Below are 13,224 nucleotides of genomic sequence, written 5' to 3'. Positions count from 1 at the left end.
ATACACGGAGCACACGGGCGTGAGTGCGTGCTGTGCTGTCATGGGCACGGCGGCGGTGGCCCTGCTGACCTCTGAGATCCCCAGAATAAGGGACATGATGGAGTGAGGCCCTGGGCTGTGGGCCCCTCACCTGAAGTTCTTCAGGATAAGTTAATGTGATCTTCTCTTGGGCCTCCCTTCACCCCTTTGCACATTGCCTGACGCCCCATGTTGGCCAGCTGTAATCGTGCGTGATTATAGGGTCGAGGCTCACTCGGGTCAGGGTGTTTGAATGTCTTCATAAAAGGAGTTCGTATGGGAAATCTTTTTCATTTTAGAAATTGTATGATATTTATTGACTGTGTCTACTGCCAACCTTTATATCCAGTTCTAAGATTTCTGAAAAAAAAAAAAAAAAAAAAATCCTGTTCCTTGCTGCTCAGAAAAAGTTTACTGAAAATGCCAGTTCACTAAAAGCACTGAAATCGGCAAAGTTTGTCTTCTGCTAAAATGACGTTTACATATTGGAGTGAGTATTTCTGCCATACAGTTGGGAGGGTTTGTGGGGGTACTGCTAGCTGATGCTGGCCTCGTTGGAAGCAGGCATGCTAAGCTGGCTTGAGCCACCAATGGTTAGGTCTATGTGCTGATATGTTCACTTTAATAAAGGCAGACGTTGGTATAGTAGTGTGCTTTCCGCCCTTTGGCCGCCGGTTCCTTCATGGTGTTGTGACGTCCTGGCTTGCCTACCATAGTTCTTGCTTCTGGAGGAGCAGCATGCGCAGTGGGGTGTGCAGTCTCAGGTGAGGTTGGTAATTCTGCTTTGTTGCCTCTTTACAACTTGATGGTTATTTGCAGTTATTTCAGAATGGCGTAGCTGCTTCAGGTACTTTCCTCCTGGTCCCTGTGGCGGCTGGCTGCATCAGAACCGACATTCCTGGGAGCGGAGGTGCCCCAGCGATGGATCAGCTGTGTGAAGACCCTGCAGCCACTTTTAGTTTTGCACATTTCCTTTTGAGAGTGTTACTTGAATCTGTCTCAACTGCAGGAGAGAATTGAAGACAATAGAGGAAACGTAGACAGGGCTTACCACTGGCAGTGTCAGGTAGACAGAGGAGGGAGCTGGGGACGGACATGCTGGAGGGGTGAGGTCTTGGATCCTGTCCCGTCAGGTGGCACTGTGCTATGTGACATTAAAGTCTGTGACCACCTGTCCCCATGTGTCTTCATTTCTCCTTGTGCACTTGATGTTATTATATTTATTTTAAGAGAGCACTAACATGTAATAAAGTAATGAGCTGGCTTTCTGTTGACTTGTGTGTGGTTGTCACAACTCCTTCTGCTGACAGTGTCGCCCAGCTCCTGGTTTCTAGGCAGCTGCACGTGACTTCCGTGTTACCTAGGAGTTTATTTTTCGTGAAGCGTTGGAAGACCTAGTATACAGAGCAAGAAGTTGCTTTTCTACTGAGCCTCTGAAGTGATGAGTCAGCATGGGGCCCTTCCTGAAGACTGCCTCAGATCTCGGCTCTGCGTGAGGAGTACAGCACCTGGTGTGTCAGGCGCCAGCCGTGTAGGCCGTGTGGCTTGGTGGCTCGGAAGCACTCGTTTCTCCTGTGTGCCGTGGCACAGCAGCGGTTTTTCTTAGGAAGTTTCAGGTACAGGACTTGGACGCGGTGATCTGGGCCTTGTGGCTGGAGCCGTCAGTCACCCGTGCTAACTCTGCACTTTCTGACTCCCCCAGTGTATATATAGTACCTTGTCTTGACCAGCTGTGCTGGGAAGCCACTCACCTCACATCCTCTCAGGTCTCCAGCAGGGGGAAGATGCTCTACTGGCTTACGGTGGGACTTTGTGCAGAAAGTGAATCAGTACGTGACTACTCGTGTGGTCATTTCTTGGTAACGACAGCCCCCCGCCCCCCCAAGAGCCCAGGATGGTTGGTATTAAAAACATTTCTCAGAAAAGATGTGTAGACATGGAATGTGAGGGGCCTGTGCAGGTATACGTGTGTGTGTAGACATGGGATGTACCTATGTTTGCATATGGGAATATGTGCACAGGGAAGTGAGGAGATGGCCTGTGTATACACGTTTGCATGTGTGTATGCATGCCAGAGATACCATTTCTAATGTGACCTTTTAACCTGATTTCTGAGTGTATTCCTGCAGTGCAGCCTGCAGCCAAACTCTTCAGGCCCAGGCCACTTCAGGCAATATTGAAATCAACATAACATAATATTTACTTCTAGATTGTTTGAAACTATGATGGTTATTTGGAAGAAGAAAGTGTTAAAGTAAAATATTTTGTTGTTGAAACTTGGGTAAATCTTTACGGATTGATTCTGGTTTATTTGGTGAAATGCCTTCGATCTTGGTGACCTGAGCCCATCAGTGATTCATTTAATGGCTACCTGTGTCCAGTGCCACATGTGTAAAGCTAGTACTGTCGCCTGTGTTGTGGCTGTGGCCAGGTCACCAGCACCAGCTGGGAAGCAGCCATGCCCAGGCCCTCCCATGTCTCACTGACTCCTTTGCAGGCTCAGGGTCTCTCCTGGCATCTTGAGGTGCACTCTGGGGTGCTTCTGGTATCTGGTGTTCTGTGCTTTGTGTGCTGTGATAAACAAAACCCATAATAAATAAAAAACAACCAAATGCAACCTGGGAAAGAAAGGGTTTATTTGCCTTACAGATTAACAATGACCTTTTGAGGGAAGCCAAGGCAGGGGCTACGGTGCAGACAGTGCTGGAGTGCTGCTTTCCAGCTTGCTCCCCCTGCCTGGCTCTACTGCCGTTTCCACGCAGGCCGGGCCCTCCGGGCCTCAGTTAGCAATCAAGAAAATGCCACATAGGCATGTCTGAAAGCCAGTCTGTGGAGGCAGCTTCTCAGTGGGGATTTTGACCTCCCAGGTATTTCTAGATTTGTGTTGACAAAAACTGTGACAGCCCACAGAGCTATGAAAGTTGTCCTCAGTATCTCCACGTGCCACGTTTGAAGGCCTGTGCTATGGGTTGTGGTGGAAACTTCCCTGACAAAACTTGGGCTCCCTGACGTGTCTCAGTGTGTGGATGATAGGTTCCTCCCCTGGTCCCTGCATCCCTCACGCTGTCTGTCAGGGTGTGGCCTGGGAAAGGACACTGTGGCTCTGGCAATCAGTGTCCTTGTCCATCCAGGGTCTCTGTTCGTGGTGGTTACTTTCCCTAATCATCCCCTGAGCAGGGAGGAGGCACCATAGCAAAGCCTGAGTGATGGGGTGAGCGTCTGAGCCAGGCTGCACTCCATAGTGGTTCCCAGCAGATCCAGTGTCTCTTCACAGTTGACACGGGTGGCACAAACCTAGCAGCAGTATGGTAGCACCTTTCCCGTGAGAAGGGAGGCCCAAGCCAGCCTTCCTCTGTGCACATGCAAGCTTCAGAGAGTAGGGTGCCTGTCCCCACTCTAAGACAAGATCTGTGGTGTTCCAGGTTTGTGAGCTCCTGACTGGAAATGATTCTGTCTTGTTTTCTGGCACACAGAGAAAGAAACTGTCACTTCCTGTAGGCAGGAGAACAAATGGTCCTTTGTGTTTATTTTTTTTGGGGGGGGGGAAGGGTCTTCCATGTTTGATTATGTGGGCTTGTGGGAGTCCTGTGCAGCCACTGCTACTAGTTCTAGACACTGAGGCCACTAAGGCCACAAAGCTGTGTGGCCTAGAGGGTGGCCCTGTGCTTGCTGTTGTTGGGGGTCAGGGAACAGCCAAGCTCCAGGGTCTAGAGCTCAAGAGTTGGGCTTCTGTGTGGCTGTCTTCCATTGAGCTGATATACCTATTGTTTTCAAAAGACAACTTGGTTTTGGTCTCGATGTTGGGTGGCTGTTTGGTTTTTTTTGTTTGTTTGTTTGTTTTTGTTTTTTTAAGATTTATTTATTATGTATACAAATCTCATTATAGATGGTTGTGAGCCAACATGTGGTTGCTGGGAATTGGAACTCATGACCTTTGGAAGAGCAGTCAGTGCTCTTAACCTCTGAGCCATCTCTCCAGCCCCGGGTGTGGCTGTTTCATAGTGACAGTTAAGCCATTTGTGTGTGTGTGTTTCTTCAAGTCAAGGGTTGGTCTCACAAGCACGCCTGTGTCCTGTTTCTTGTCCCAGTGCTCTGGCTAACAGTGGCTCCTGTCCCACGTCTGGGACCTGTGGTTCTAGGCTTGGCATCTGCTGCTGCTCTGCACTTGTTCATGCTCTATGAAGTTCCAGGAAGCTCTGCCAAGCTGCGTGACGACCACCAGGTGTGACACCAGGTGTCTCCCTTTGTTGCCTGTTAGTAGTTAAACTTCTGTCAAGTGAGGTCGAGGAAACACACACTTGCCTCTGCTCCTGGGCTCAGGAAGGCTGTAGGTTTTAACAGGAGAGCTGGGAGCATGCCCTTAGCATCAAATACCGGGCACGCTGGGGACAGTGAAGTCACAGAGAGCCATCATCTCACTAATGCCATCTGTGGGTATAGACAGGGGCCTGGGCCACTGTCTGAGATGGCAGGCCTGCTCTAGGAGACTGACAGTTATGCCCCTGCCTTAATCTGTAGAGAGAATCTCTCCCTGCAGAGCTCCCAGAGGTACTGGTGGGCTGAGAGCTGTCACAGCAAGTGAGTGCATGCATGCGTATGTGCGTATGTGTTGAGGACTGGAGAAGCCCCACCAGAGTCATCTGTCTTCTACGTAAATCCATACACAGCAGTCCTGTCTCCTTCCCAAAGCTGCAGTCTTGTCCATGTGCCTGACACATTTTGCCTAGGTCTACAGAAGTAAGTAGGGCATCCACCTCTGGGTATCTGGGGACAAAGGGGAGGCCCCTTGAGCCAGGTAGTTGTGGTGCCATCCAGGCCCACCCATTCCCACAGGTGCCACCCTGCCACAAACACTGCAGGGCGCCTTCTGCTGTGGAATGCTTTTCCTTGCCCCTGACTGCAGCTGCAACCATTGACTAGCCCGCCCAGTCTCCAGAAGGAAGCTGTGAGCCACCTGACATGACAGTTGGGAACCAAAGTTGGGTCCTCTGGAAGAGTAGCAACCTCTTAGCCATCTCACCAGCCCTTGTGTTTACTTTTTAAAATGGCATTAATTGACACTATTAAGTAGGCACACGCCAGAGCATGTAGGTGCAAGCTGACCCCTCCATCTCGGCCTTTCTCAGTGCTGCCAGGTGGTTGGCATTCTTCCTTGGGCCGTCCCTGGTGCCATGTGGGATGCCATGTGAGCAGGCCTGTGGCACTATACACCAGCACTCAGTTGGCATCTGCATATGAGACTTGAGGCTCCCAGAGGAGGAGACGCAGCCAGCGTGTAAGCCAGGCGGTAAGCCTCGAGGCCCGTGCAAAGTCATCCAGATGGAATAGGAGGGAGAGGGCACATCTCAGACCCAGGGAGGCTTCAGGGTAAGCGGAGAGGGAGGAGCCATTGCCCTCTGGCTTCCTGGTGAGAAAGGGGGAGGCCTCCACAGGAGGACCCCACAAGTCCTGTTCCTGATGCATGGGCCTGTGGGCCTACCTGGCTGTGGACTGGCACACAGTGGGCTCACGGGAGTCCTGAGGCTATGGGCTTTCATTTGTTCAGCCATGTGTTCATCAAGCTCCCCTTCTGGGAGAGTCAGTTTCCTTGGCCCCTTTCCACAGTGTTTCTCTTTGCTTAACAAAATAAGCAAAAACTTGTACGGACAAAAAGTACAACCACGTTTTCATAAAGAAACGTGGTCAACTACATGTTGTCAGAAATGCCCATCAAGGGCAGGGTGGTGGTGGTGGCAGTGGTGGCCGTAAACCCAGCTCTCGGGAGGCAGAGGCAGGTGCATCTCTGGGAGTTTGAGGCCAGCCTGGTCTACAGAGTGAGTTCCAGGACAGCCAAGGCTATGCAGAGAAACCCTGTCACAAAAACCAAAAACAAAACAAACAAAAAAAAAATTTTTTTTAAAGAAAAATTTCCTCTTCTGCTATAGGGTCATGAAGACTTTGAAAGTAACCTGTAAGCCTTCTTGGTTTTGGCTTGTTGGTTCCAAGCCTCCTATACACCTGGTGTTGGCTTCAGGCTGGGGGGAGTGTAGGAGTCTGTCTGTTTGCTACAGTGACCAAGACTGGCTTGCCTGTTCCCTCCATTCTCTCTGGTAGCAGTGTTAGCTGCGCTGTGGCTCTGTTCCTCTTCTCCGGGCTGGTGGTCTGTGGGTGGGTGGGTGAGGATTCGAGACCACGAGGTAACAAAGCTCTTCAAAGGCTGAAAGAGGATCTTCCAGGTGAGCCGTGGCAAGTTCAAAGCCTGTAGTTGGCTCGCTGCGAGGGCGCTGGGGAGGTTTTACATGTATTCATGTTTCCCATTAATAGGACCGACACAGGCGGCATGTAAACGCCAAGGGTTTTTCTGTCAAACCGGTCGTGAGCAATTTCACTCAACTCTTACTTGTTCTTCCACTATGAGAGCCGCACTTGGGAGTCTGCTCACATTCTGTGAACAGGCCTGCACTCTTGTCCTTGTCCCGCAGTGCTGGCTTTGGTGGGTCCTTCCTGCCTCCTTGCCGTGATGCAGCTCCTACCCACAGCTGCGTGGCACAGTTACTGGGCCCCATCCTGGTCCTGTTGCGGGGAGGGGTCTTCCTGTTTGTAGGCTGCCTTTCTTGGTGTGCCAGATTAGGTTGGGTTCTATAGGATGCATTTTATCCCACTGAAGTGATGGCGGCTCTTCTCTTTCTTCTTCCTGGAAGGGGTGAACCCAGCTCTATCTTTTCTACACAGTCAGGCTCAGTTTGCTGATGCCTTGTAATATGTATACTGAAAGTTGAATTCTGTAATTGTATCTCCAAGAGCATTTGGGCCCTGGCTTCTGTAAGCACTTGCATTCATGTGCCCACCCCCACCCCATCCCCCACCCTTTATAGAGTCTGCCTTGCACAGTCCTGGAGGCGAGAGGCAGGGCTAACCCCTACGGCCACTTTCCTTAGCTTGTAGACAGTTGCTACCCTGTGTCCATATGTAGGTGTCCTTGTGTATCTCTGTCTTGACCACTGAGAAGACCACCAGTGAGATGTGCTTGGATCGCCATGTCCGTGTCTCCTTGGTTCCCCTCTCAAGACCTTACACCAAGCCCAGTCACACTTTTAACGTTTTGGGGCTTGGGGCCCCAACATAGGAATTTGAATACACTTTGCTATGACAGATGTCATCTCAGCATGGCTTGTACTTGGAGAGCTGGCCGCACATGGTTTCCCTCCCATTTTTATATGGTGAAATAGTAGAAGCTACCCAAAGAACACAGTAGCATGTGCTAGCTATGAAACACAGCTTGCTAACATGAGCACTCCGAGCTAGCCTGGGCTACACAGTGAGACTGAGGTGTACAGGTAAAAGCAACCGGGGAGGGCCCAGCAGCCGTGGACAGAGCAGGTGACAGGCAAAGTGTTGGTTCCTACGGGGCAGAGAGCTTGGTCCAAACTGACTGCTACCTGGGTTGGCTGTTCCAGTTCCCAACCAGTCTGGGTCTGATAAGATGGAATACCAGGATCAGATCCGTGAAGTGGACTTACAACTGCAGAGGACAGCAGGAATCAGAATTCTTGTCCAGGTTCTTGGTGTAGGGGCTACTGGCAGGCAGCCCTCTTAGGATAGCTGGACACTGGGGCAACAGGGCTCCCTGGGCCTAAGTGCTGAAAAACATCTGGGGCCAGGCGCAGAAGCAGAGCCCAGCAATCCTGACTGCCTCTGCCCGCCTCGCCGTGCTCTACCACCAGCATATGCTATGGTGAGGATTTTTGTGGGCTTTTGTAGTTGTTGGTTTATATATATGAATGTTGCATGTATAGATTGCAACATGTGCACACCTTATGCTTGCAGAGGTCTAAGAAGGCATCAGAGCTCCTGGAATTGGAGTTACAGATGGTTGTGAGGTGCTGAGAACAAAACCTGGGCAGCAATTGTTCTTAAACACTGGGTCATCTCTTTAGGCAGCCCCCGACACCCCCCCTTTTTTTTCCTCTATAGGGTCTAATGTAGCCCTGGCTGGTCTGGTGCTTGCTGTATATATACCAGGCTGGCCTCTGCTTCTTGAACGCTGGGATCAAATATATGTGTCACCACACCCGGCTTGGTTTGTGTCTTCACTGTGCCATAGTGGGCAAAATTCCATCTTCTCGTGTGGCTTGGGAAAAGAAAATGTTTTCAGGGAAGTGTTAACAGGGAGATATGGCAGTGTCTGCAAGCCCTGAGGGCGCGCTGGGCCAGCCTCCGCAGGTCAGCAATGCAGCCTGCAACATTGGTTTGTGCCAATGCCATGTGCTGATTCTGTTGGTTCCAAGGCCCTTGGCCATGCCATGGTTATCCTGGCTTGGTTAAAAGGACTCCACCTAAAGAGAGTGGGCAGAGCAGGGGCCAGAGTGCTGCTTTTGGGGGAGGAGTGGGGAAGATCTGACCCAGCGGGGTTGCCCACTGTGGCTTCAAAATGAGGAGTTGGTGTAGGTACCACCCAAAAGTAGTGCTACCCCAGCAGTCTAGCCTGGTGGGATGATGGAGATTCTAAGAAGTTTACTTCCAAAGGCCAGGCTTGTGCCTTGCTGCTCTGAACTCTTAACAGTGAGCCTGTGCCTCAGTTTCCCTGGTGAAGGGAGTACCCTCCTGCTCTGCAATCTATGAGTGGATCCCTGAGTCTGTGAGAGGTGAGTGCCTGTGGCCATGCAAAAGACAAGTTCGTGGTCCTGTTTTGCATCCCAGTTAGGGACCATGGAAGCTAAGGATGGACAGTAGAAGAGTCCTTCTGCCTGCTGTCTCCTGGGCTTCTCTGCTGATCCATGTACGATGTGCAGAGCTGATGCTCACACTTGGAAGAACAGGCCCTGGGCGTGGCTGCCTGCATAAGTCTGAACAAAGGATAGGGGCGGGGCTTGCTGTGTACAAACTGCCCACATCTGGCAGGCATCTTTTAGGGAGACCCAGAGATGCCCATGCAGAGCTCCGAGGCCCCCTAGGGCTCTGGGCCTGGCTTGAGGCTTTTTCTCTGGCTAGGCAGATGTCCCCTCCAGCTCAAGGCTAAAGCATTGGGGGCTCCCTGCGTTGATTGCAGTTGCATTTGCTCAACTGCACTGCAGGGCCTGGGACAGACAGGCACCCCCTTCTGCTTCCAGGGGTTCACAGAAATTGAAGTGACAAACATCGACTCTATGGCTCTGAGCTAGGTCCTCTGCCCACACCTTACGGTTGTGTAGCTTGGTGTTCTCGTGGGACTAACAACGATGGGATGGAGGGTGGTTCTGACTCTTTCACCTGTGCCCTGTGCTTGGGACCCTTTTCCTCCTCCTAGCTTGCCATGCCCAGCCATGCTATGAGGTTTGTGTCCACACTTTTTTTCCCCCCGCCCCCGAGACAGGGTCTCTCTGTTAGCCTTGGCTGTCCTGGACTCGCTTTGTAGACCAGGCTGGCCTTGAACTCATATTGATCCGCCTGCCTCTGCCTCTTGAGTGCTGGGATTAAAGGCGTGCGCCACCACGCCCGGCTGTGTCCACTCTTATTGTATCCTGTTAGTCCATGTCCAATGGAGATCCCTGAGAGGCTTTTTTTTTTTTTTTTCAAATTTTTATTTATTTATTGAAGGGAAACAGAAGAGGAGTTGATCTGTGAGAGAGGAGAGGGGAGGTGGAGGAAGGGAAACTGCAGTCAGGATATAATGTGTAAGAGAAGAATAAAATATATATAATATACCCAAAACTTATTGAGACCAAAGGTATGTCTCTGCTTTGTGTGCAGTGGGCATTAGACACACGGGACCCCATTCTCAAGGAACCGGCTTCCTCAGAAGGGAAGACAGAAAATAAATGGGAATTAATAACGTATTAGCCAAAACTGTCAGCTTCCCCACAGCTATACTTAATAACCCCCTGAGGTCTTTAAGATGTGGCTCCGCGGGGCCTGTGTAAGATGAGGGGTCGGAATGGTGGGGCTGAGCACAGCCTGAGTGTCTGGCAGAGGTAGACTGGTCACACCCTTGGGAAATCCATCTTGGAACCCCCCCCCCAAATAGATGCCTTTAAGCATGATGCAACACATGAGGGTGGTGGAGTGAGGGGGACCTGGAAGGTGGTCATGTCTTGGAGCCTTGCTTTCTGTTCCCTGTGAGTCTGTCTTGTCATTGGCCAGATGAAACTACTCTGAGTCACGTGGCAGATGTACAGCTAAGTTGGTGTCACCCCCATGTGCCATGTTTTATCCTTTGCCTTGGTCTCTGCCCTTCCTCTTTTTCTGCAGTAAAAACACTTAAACAATTACACACCCTTTCCTCTGCCTGTCACTGCTCATCTTTAGGAACATGTTACTGAGCCAGCCTAGCACCTGTAGCAAACACTGGTGTGCTGCACGGGCCCCCAGTCTCAGCCCCCTCACAGCAGAACCACCCCCAGTCCCGGCTGACCCATTGCTTCACTTGGCCCAGGCCACAGCGCCCATGACACTGGGCACTATTTTGAGCAGTTTTTGGCTAGACTGGGTAGGGACAAGAAAAATAAAAGACTGCTTGCTAATTTTGTATACTTGGAAAGTTCTGTTGCAGTGTCTAAATGCTAGCTCCTCCTGGGCTGGGCCAGAGCCTTTTCACTTGACACAAGTGTTCATGAGAGCCCTTAAGGCCAGCAGGGTGAGGGCTAGGAAACTTGACGCTGTCCAAGAATGGCAGGGGACAGGGACACTGCAAAAGACAGGTTGTCTTCCAAGCCTGGAGACAAGGCAATGGAAGCTATGGGGGGTTCCAAGTGTACAGGTGGCTACATCCCAGCACACAATCCTGGTCCCATGCCAGTCCTTGGGAAGAACCCCTACGCACACAGGCACACGCACATGCACGTGCGCACACACACACACACACACAAACATACAGAGACACACATTAGTGGCTGAAAATGTGTTCCATGCTGCAGATGCACAAGACAGTAAACATCGTGGCTCAAATATGGGTCGGGTGGCTTTCCCCAAGATGCCTCAGAGGTGGCAGCTCTTCCAGCACGTGCTCGAAGGCTATGTATGGTCCCATATAGCTGGAGACCAGCTCTCCTGTTTCTCTGGGCTCAGCTGCCAGGCAGAGGGCTGAGCAAGGAGACAGAATGTGGGTACAGGCTCAGGCCCCTCCTGCTGCAGACTGATGGCCAGACAGACCTACCCCACCCCCGCCCCCGCAGCCCAGTGTAAATCACCTGATTCTCCACCCAGGCCCCAGAACAACTTCCCTGAGTCCTTATGGCCAACTCTGTCCTGTCACCTCACCAGGACTCATGCACACCCTGTGAGCAAGTGGGTTCCAGATTTGCAGGCAGGTCATGGGACTGGAGGCAGGCTTCCTTTCAGGCAGGCTACAGCAATTGCCCCCTCCTTTACTGCTCGCCCGCCTGAGGTTCTGTCTGCCCTGACTGAGAAAGCCTGGGCCCCTGGTCCATCCCTTCAGCTTTTCAGAACACTCAAGAAGCACTCAAGAGGGGGTCACATAGTCACATCAGGGCGTCTTCCTCCCCATTATGGAGTGAGGATGGATTTCCAGGGGTTGGGGGCCTTAGGTGAGTTGTGCCTACCTAAGGGGCATGCTGGACCATAAGGGAAGCTGATGGACAGCTTGCTGGGGCGGGGGGTGGGGAACATTCTAGGCATTACACCCCACATACCCTGAGGCAGCTGCCCAGACCTAGCCACCCACAGCCACAGAGATTCTGTTACTGTTTTGGGAAGGCTATGATGGCCATGCCAGAGGTAGGGGGCTAGTCTGTGAGGTCTGGGGTAGGGAATACATGAGGCAATTCTAACCCTAAAACAGGCGAACCTCCACTGTTCTCCAGACCCAGCACCCCGGAGCCTTGATGGGGGCCGCCTTGTTCCATGCAGGCCTGCAGGACGTATCCATGTTAATACAAGTTTCCAGTTCTGGCCATATAAACCGCAAACAGGAGCGAAGTCAGCTGCCTGGAGCAACCCCTGGAGACCCGAGGAGCAGCAAAGGGCCCAGAGCTAATTGTGCTTCTCAGATCAGGTGTTTAGAGACAAGACTTTGCTTTGAGTGTGTGAAATGGTTCACGGAGACACATCGTCTGCCGCCCCGTGTCCCCAAACGCCACGGCGGCTCGGGAAACTCGTGTGATTGCTGCAAACAGCACCTGACCTCCGTAGCCACAGCTGCAGGGGGCTGCAGAGCTCAGGCTCAGGATGGGGCCTCCTGACCAGGTTACCAAGCCCTTGTTTTTCTCCTCCTCTTGAAGGGCGGGTCACTTTTCTTGGTTGGCTCCTTACCTAGTCCTGGGGAGAGGCAACCCACAGGCCCTGGTGTAGTCCTGAGCCATGCAGAAGCTCTGATCAGAACAGTATGTTGTGTGGCTGAAGAACACAGCAGGCTTCCGTGCAGGAGAACCCCAGTTCCAGGTCTTTCCTTCTCACATGCACCCCCAGCACCCCTTCAGAAATTACTAAGTGAAGCCATGCAAGGTGGTGGGATCCAGGGCAGTGTCCATCCAGTCCCTGCTCCGTCCCTTCTTGGCCACCTGCCTCACATTTTGGCCAGACCCCAGTCACGAGTTGTGGTACAGCTAGGTAAGGAGATGTAAATCATACCGATTTGTAAAAATAGGTTAAAAAGTGCCCTCTGCCAGTTTCCGGGATAGTCCAGTGGCCTCACCGCTGGCCCCACTGAGACAATTTCCTTTCGGGGTCAGCTTAGAGCCACTGTATAAAGTCATAGTGCAGCCTGCTTAGCCCAGGCCAGGGTGTGACAATGTTCCCTTTGTTTTCTGTGTCCACCTGTCGGCCCCAACATGGGCTTCTCTGCCGCTCAGAGCTGCGTCTCATCCCGGGTCTCAGGGTTACAGGATGAGAGCTTGTTGCTGCAGCTGCTCTTCCGACTCTGGGAGCTGCTGGCCACATGGGCCAGGGGGTCGGAGCGGATGAGGTACCTGCAGAAGATACCAAGGAAGGCCCTGGAATGGCAAGCCGGGTAGCCGGCCACACCAGACCTGTGCCGAACTGTAGGTCATGGAGCCCCATGCTTGCTGCTGGGAGGACCAGCACTCGGTACTGGAGCCCCATGCTTGCTGCTGGGAGGACCAGCACTCGGTACTGGAGCCCCATGCTTGCTGCTGGGAGGACCAGCACTCGGTACTCACACAATATCATTGGGTTCCAGCCTCGTGTCTGGTGGGGGGTTGATGAGTACATAGGAAAGAGTGTTCTGATGATGATCGTTCATCTCATCTGCAAAGGACATAGCCCAAGCATCAC

The 13,224-nt window shown here is 52.0% G+C and overlaps 1 protein-coding gene across 1 annotated transcript in view; it reads right to left on the bottom strand.

The window, feature by feature from the left end:
- Positions 1-12,337: 12,337 nt before the first annotated feature.
- Positions 12,338-13,224, bottom strand: part of Kcnt1 (potassium sodium-activated channel subfamily T member 1) — a 46,579-nt gene continuing 45,692 nt past the window's right edge. Inside the window, exons 31-32 of the mRNA XM_051166476.1 lie at positions 13,110-13,197; positions 12,338-12,899 (exon numbers count right to left, since the gene is read on the bottom strand). Of these exons, the coding sequence (XP_051022433.1) occupies positions 12,779-12,899; positions 13,110-13,197 (209 nt within the window). The 3' untranslated portion in view covers positions 12,338-12,778. The remainder of the gene's footprint in view (positions 12,900-13,109; positions 13,198-13,224) is intronic.

Source organism: Acomys russatus, chromosome 24 (assembly GCF_903995435.1).
Source record: "Acomys russatus chromosome 24, mAcoRus1.1, whole genome shotgun sequence".
In the NCBI taxonomy this organism is placed as follows: Eukaryota; Metazoa; Chordata; class Mammalia; order Rodentia; family Muridae; genus Acomys; species Acomys russatus.
Note: the sequence above shows the minus strand (reverse complement) of the source record. Positions and strands in the feature narration are given on the sequence as shown.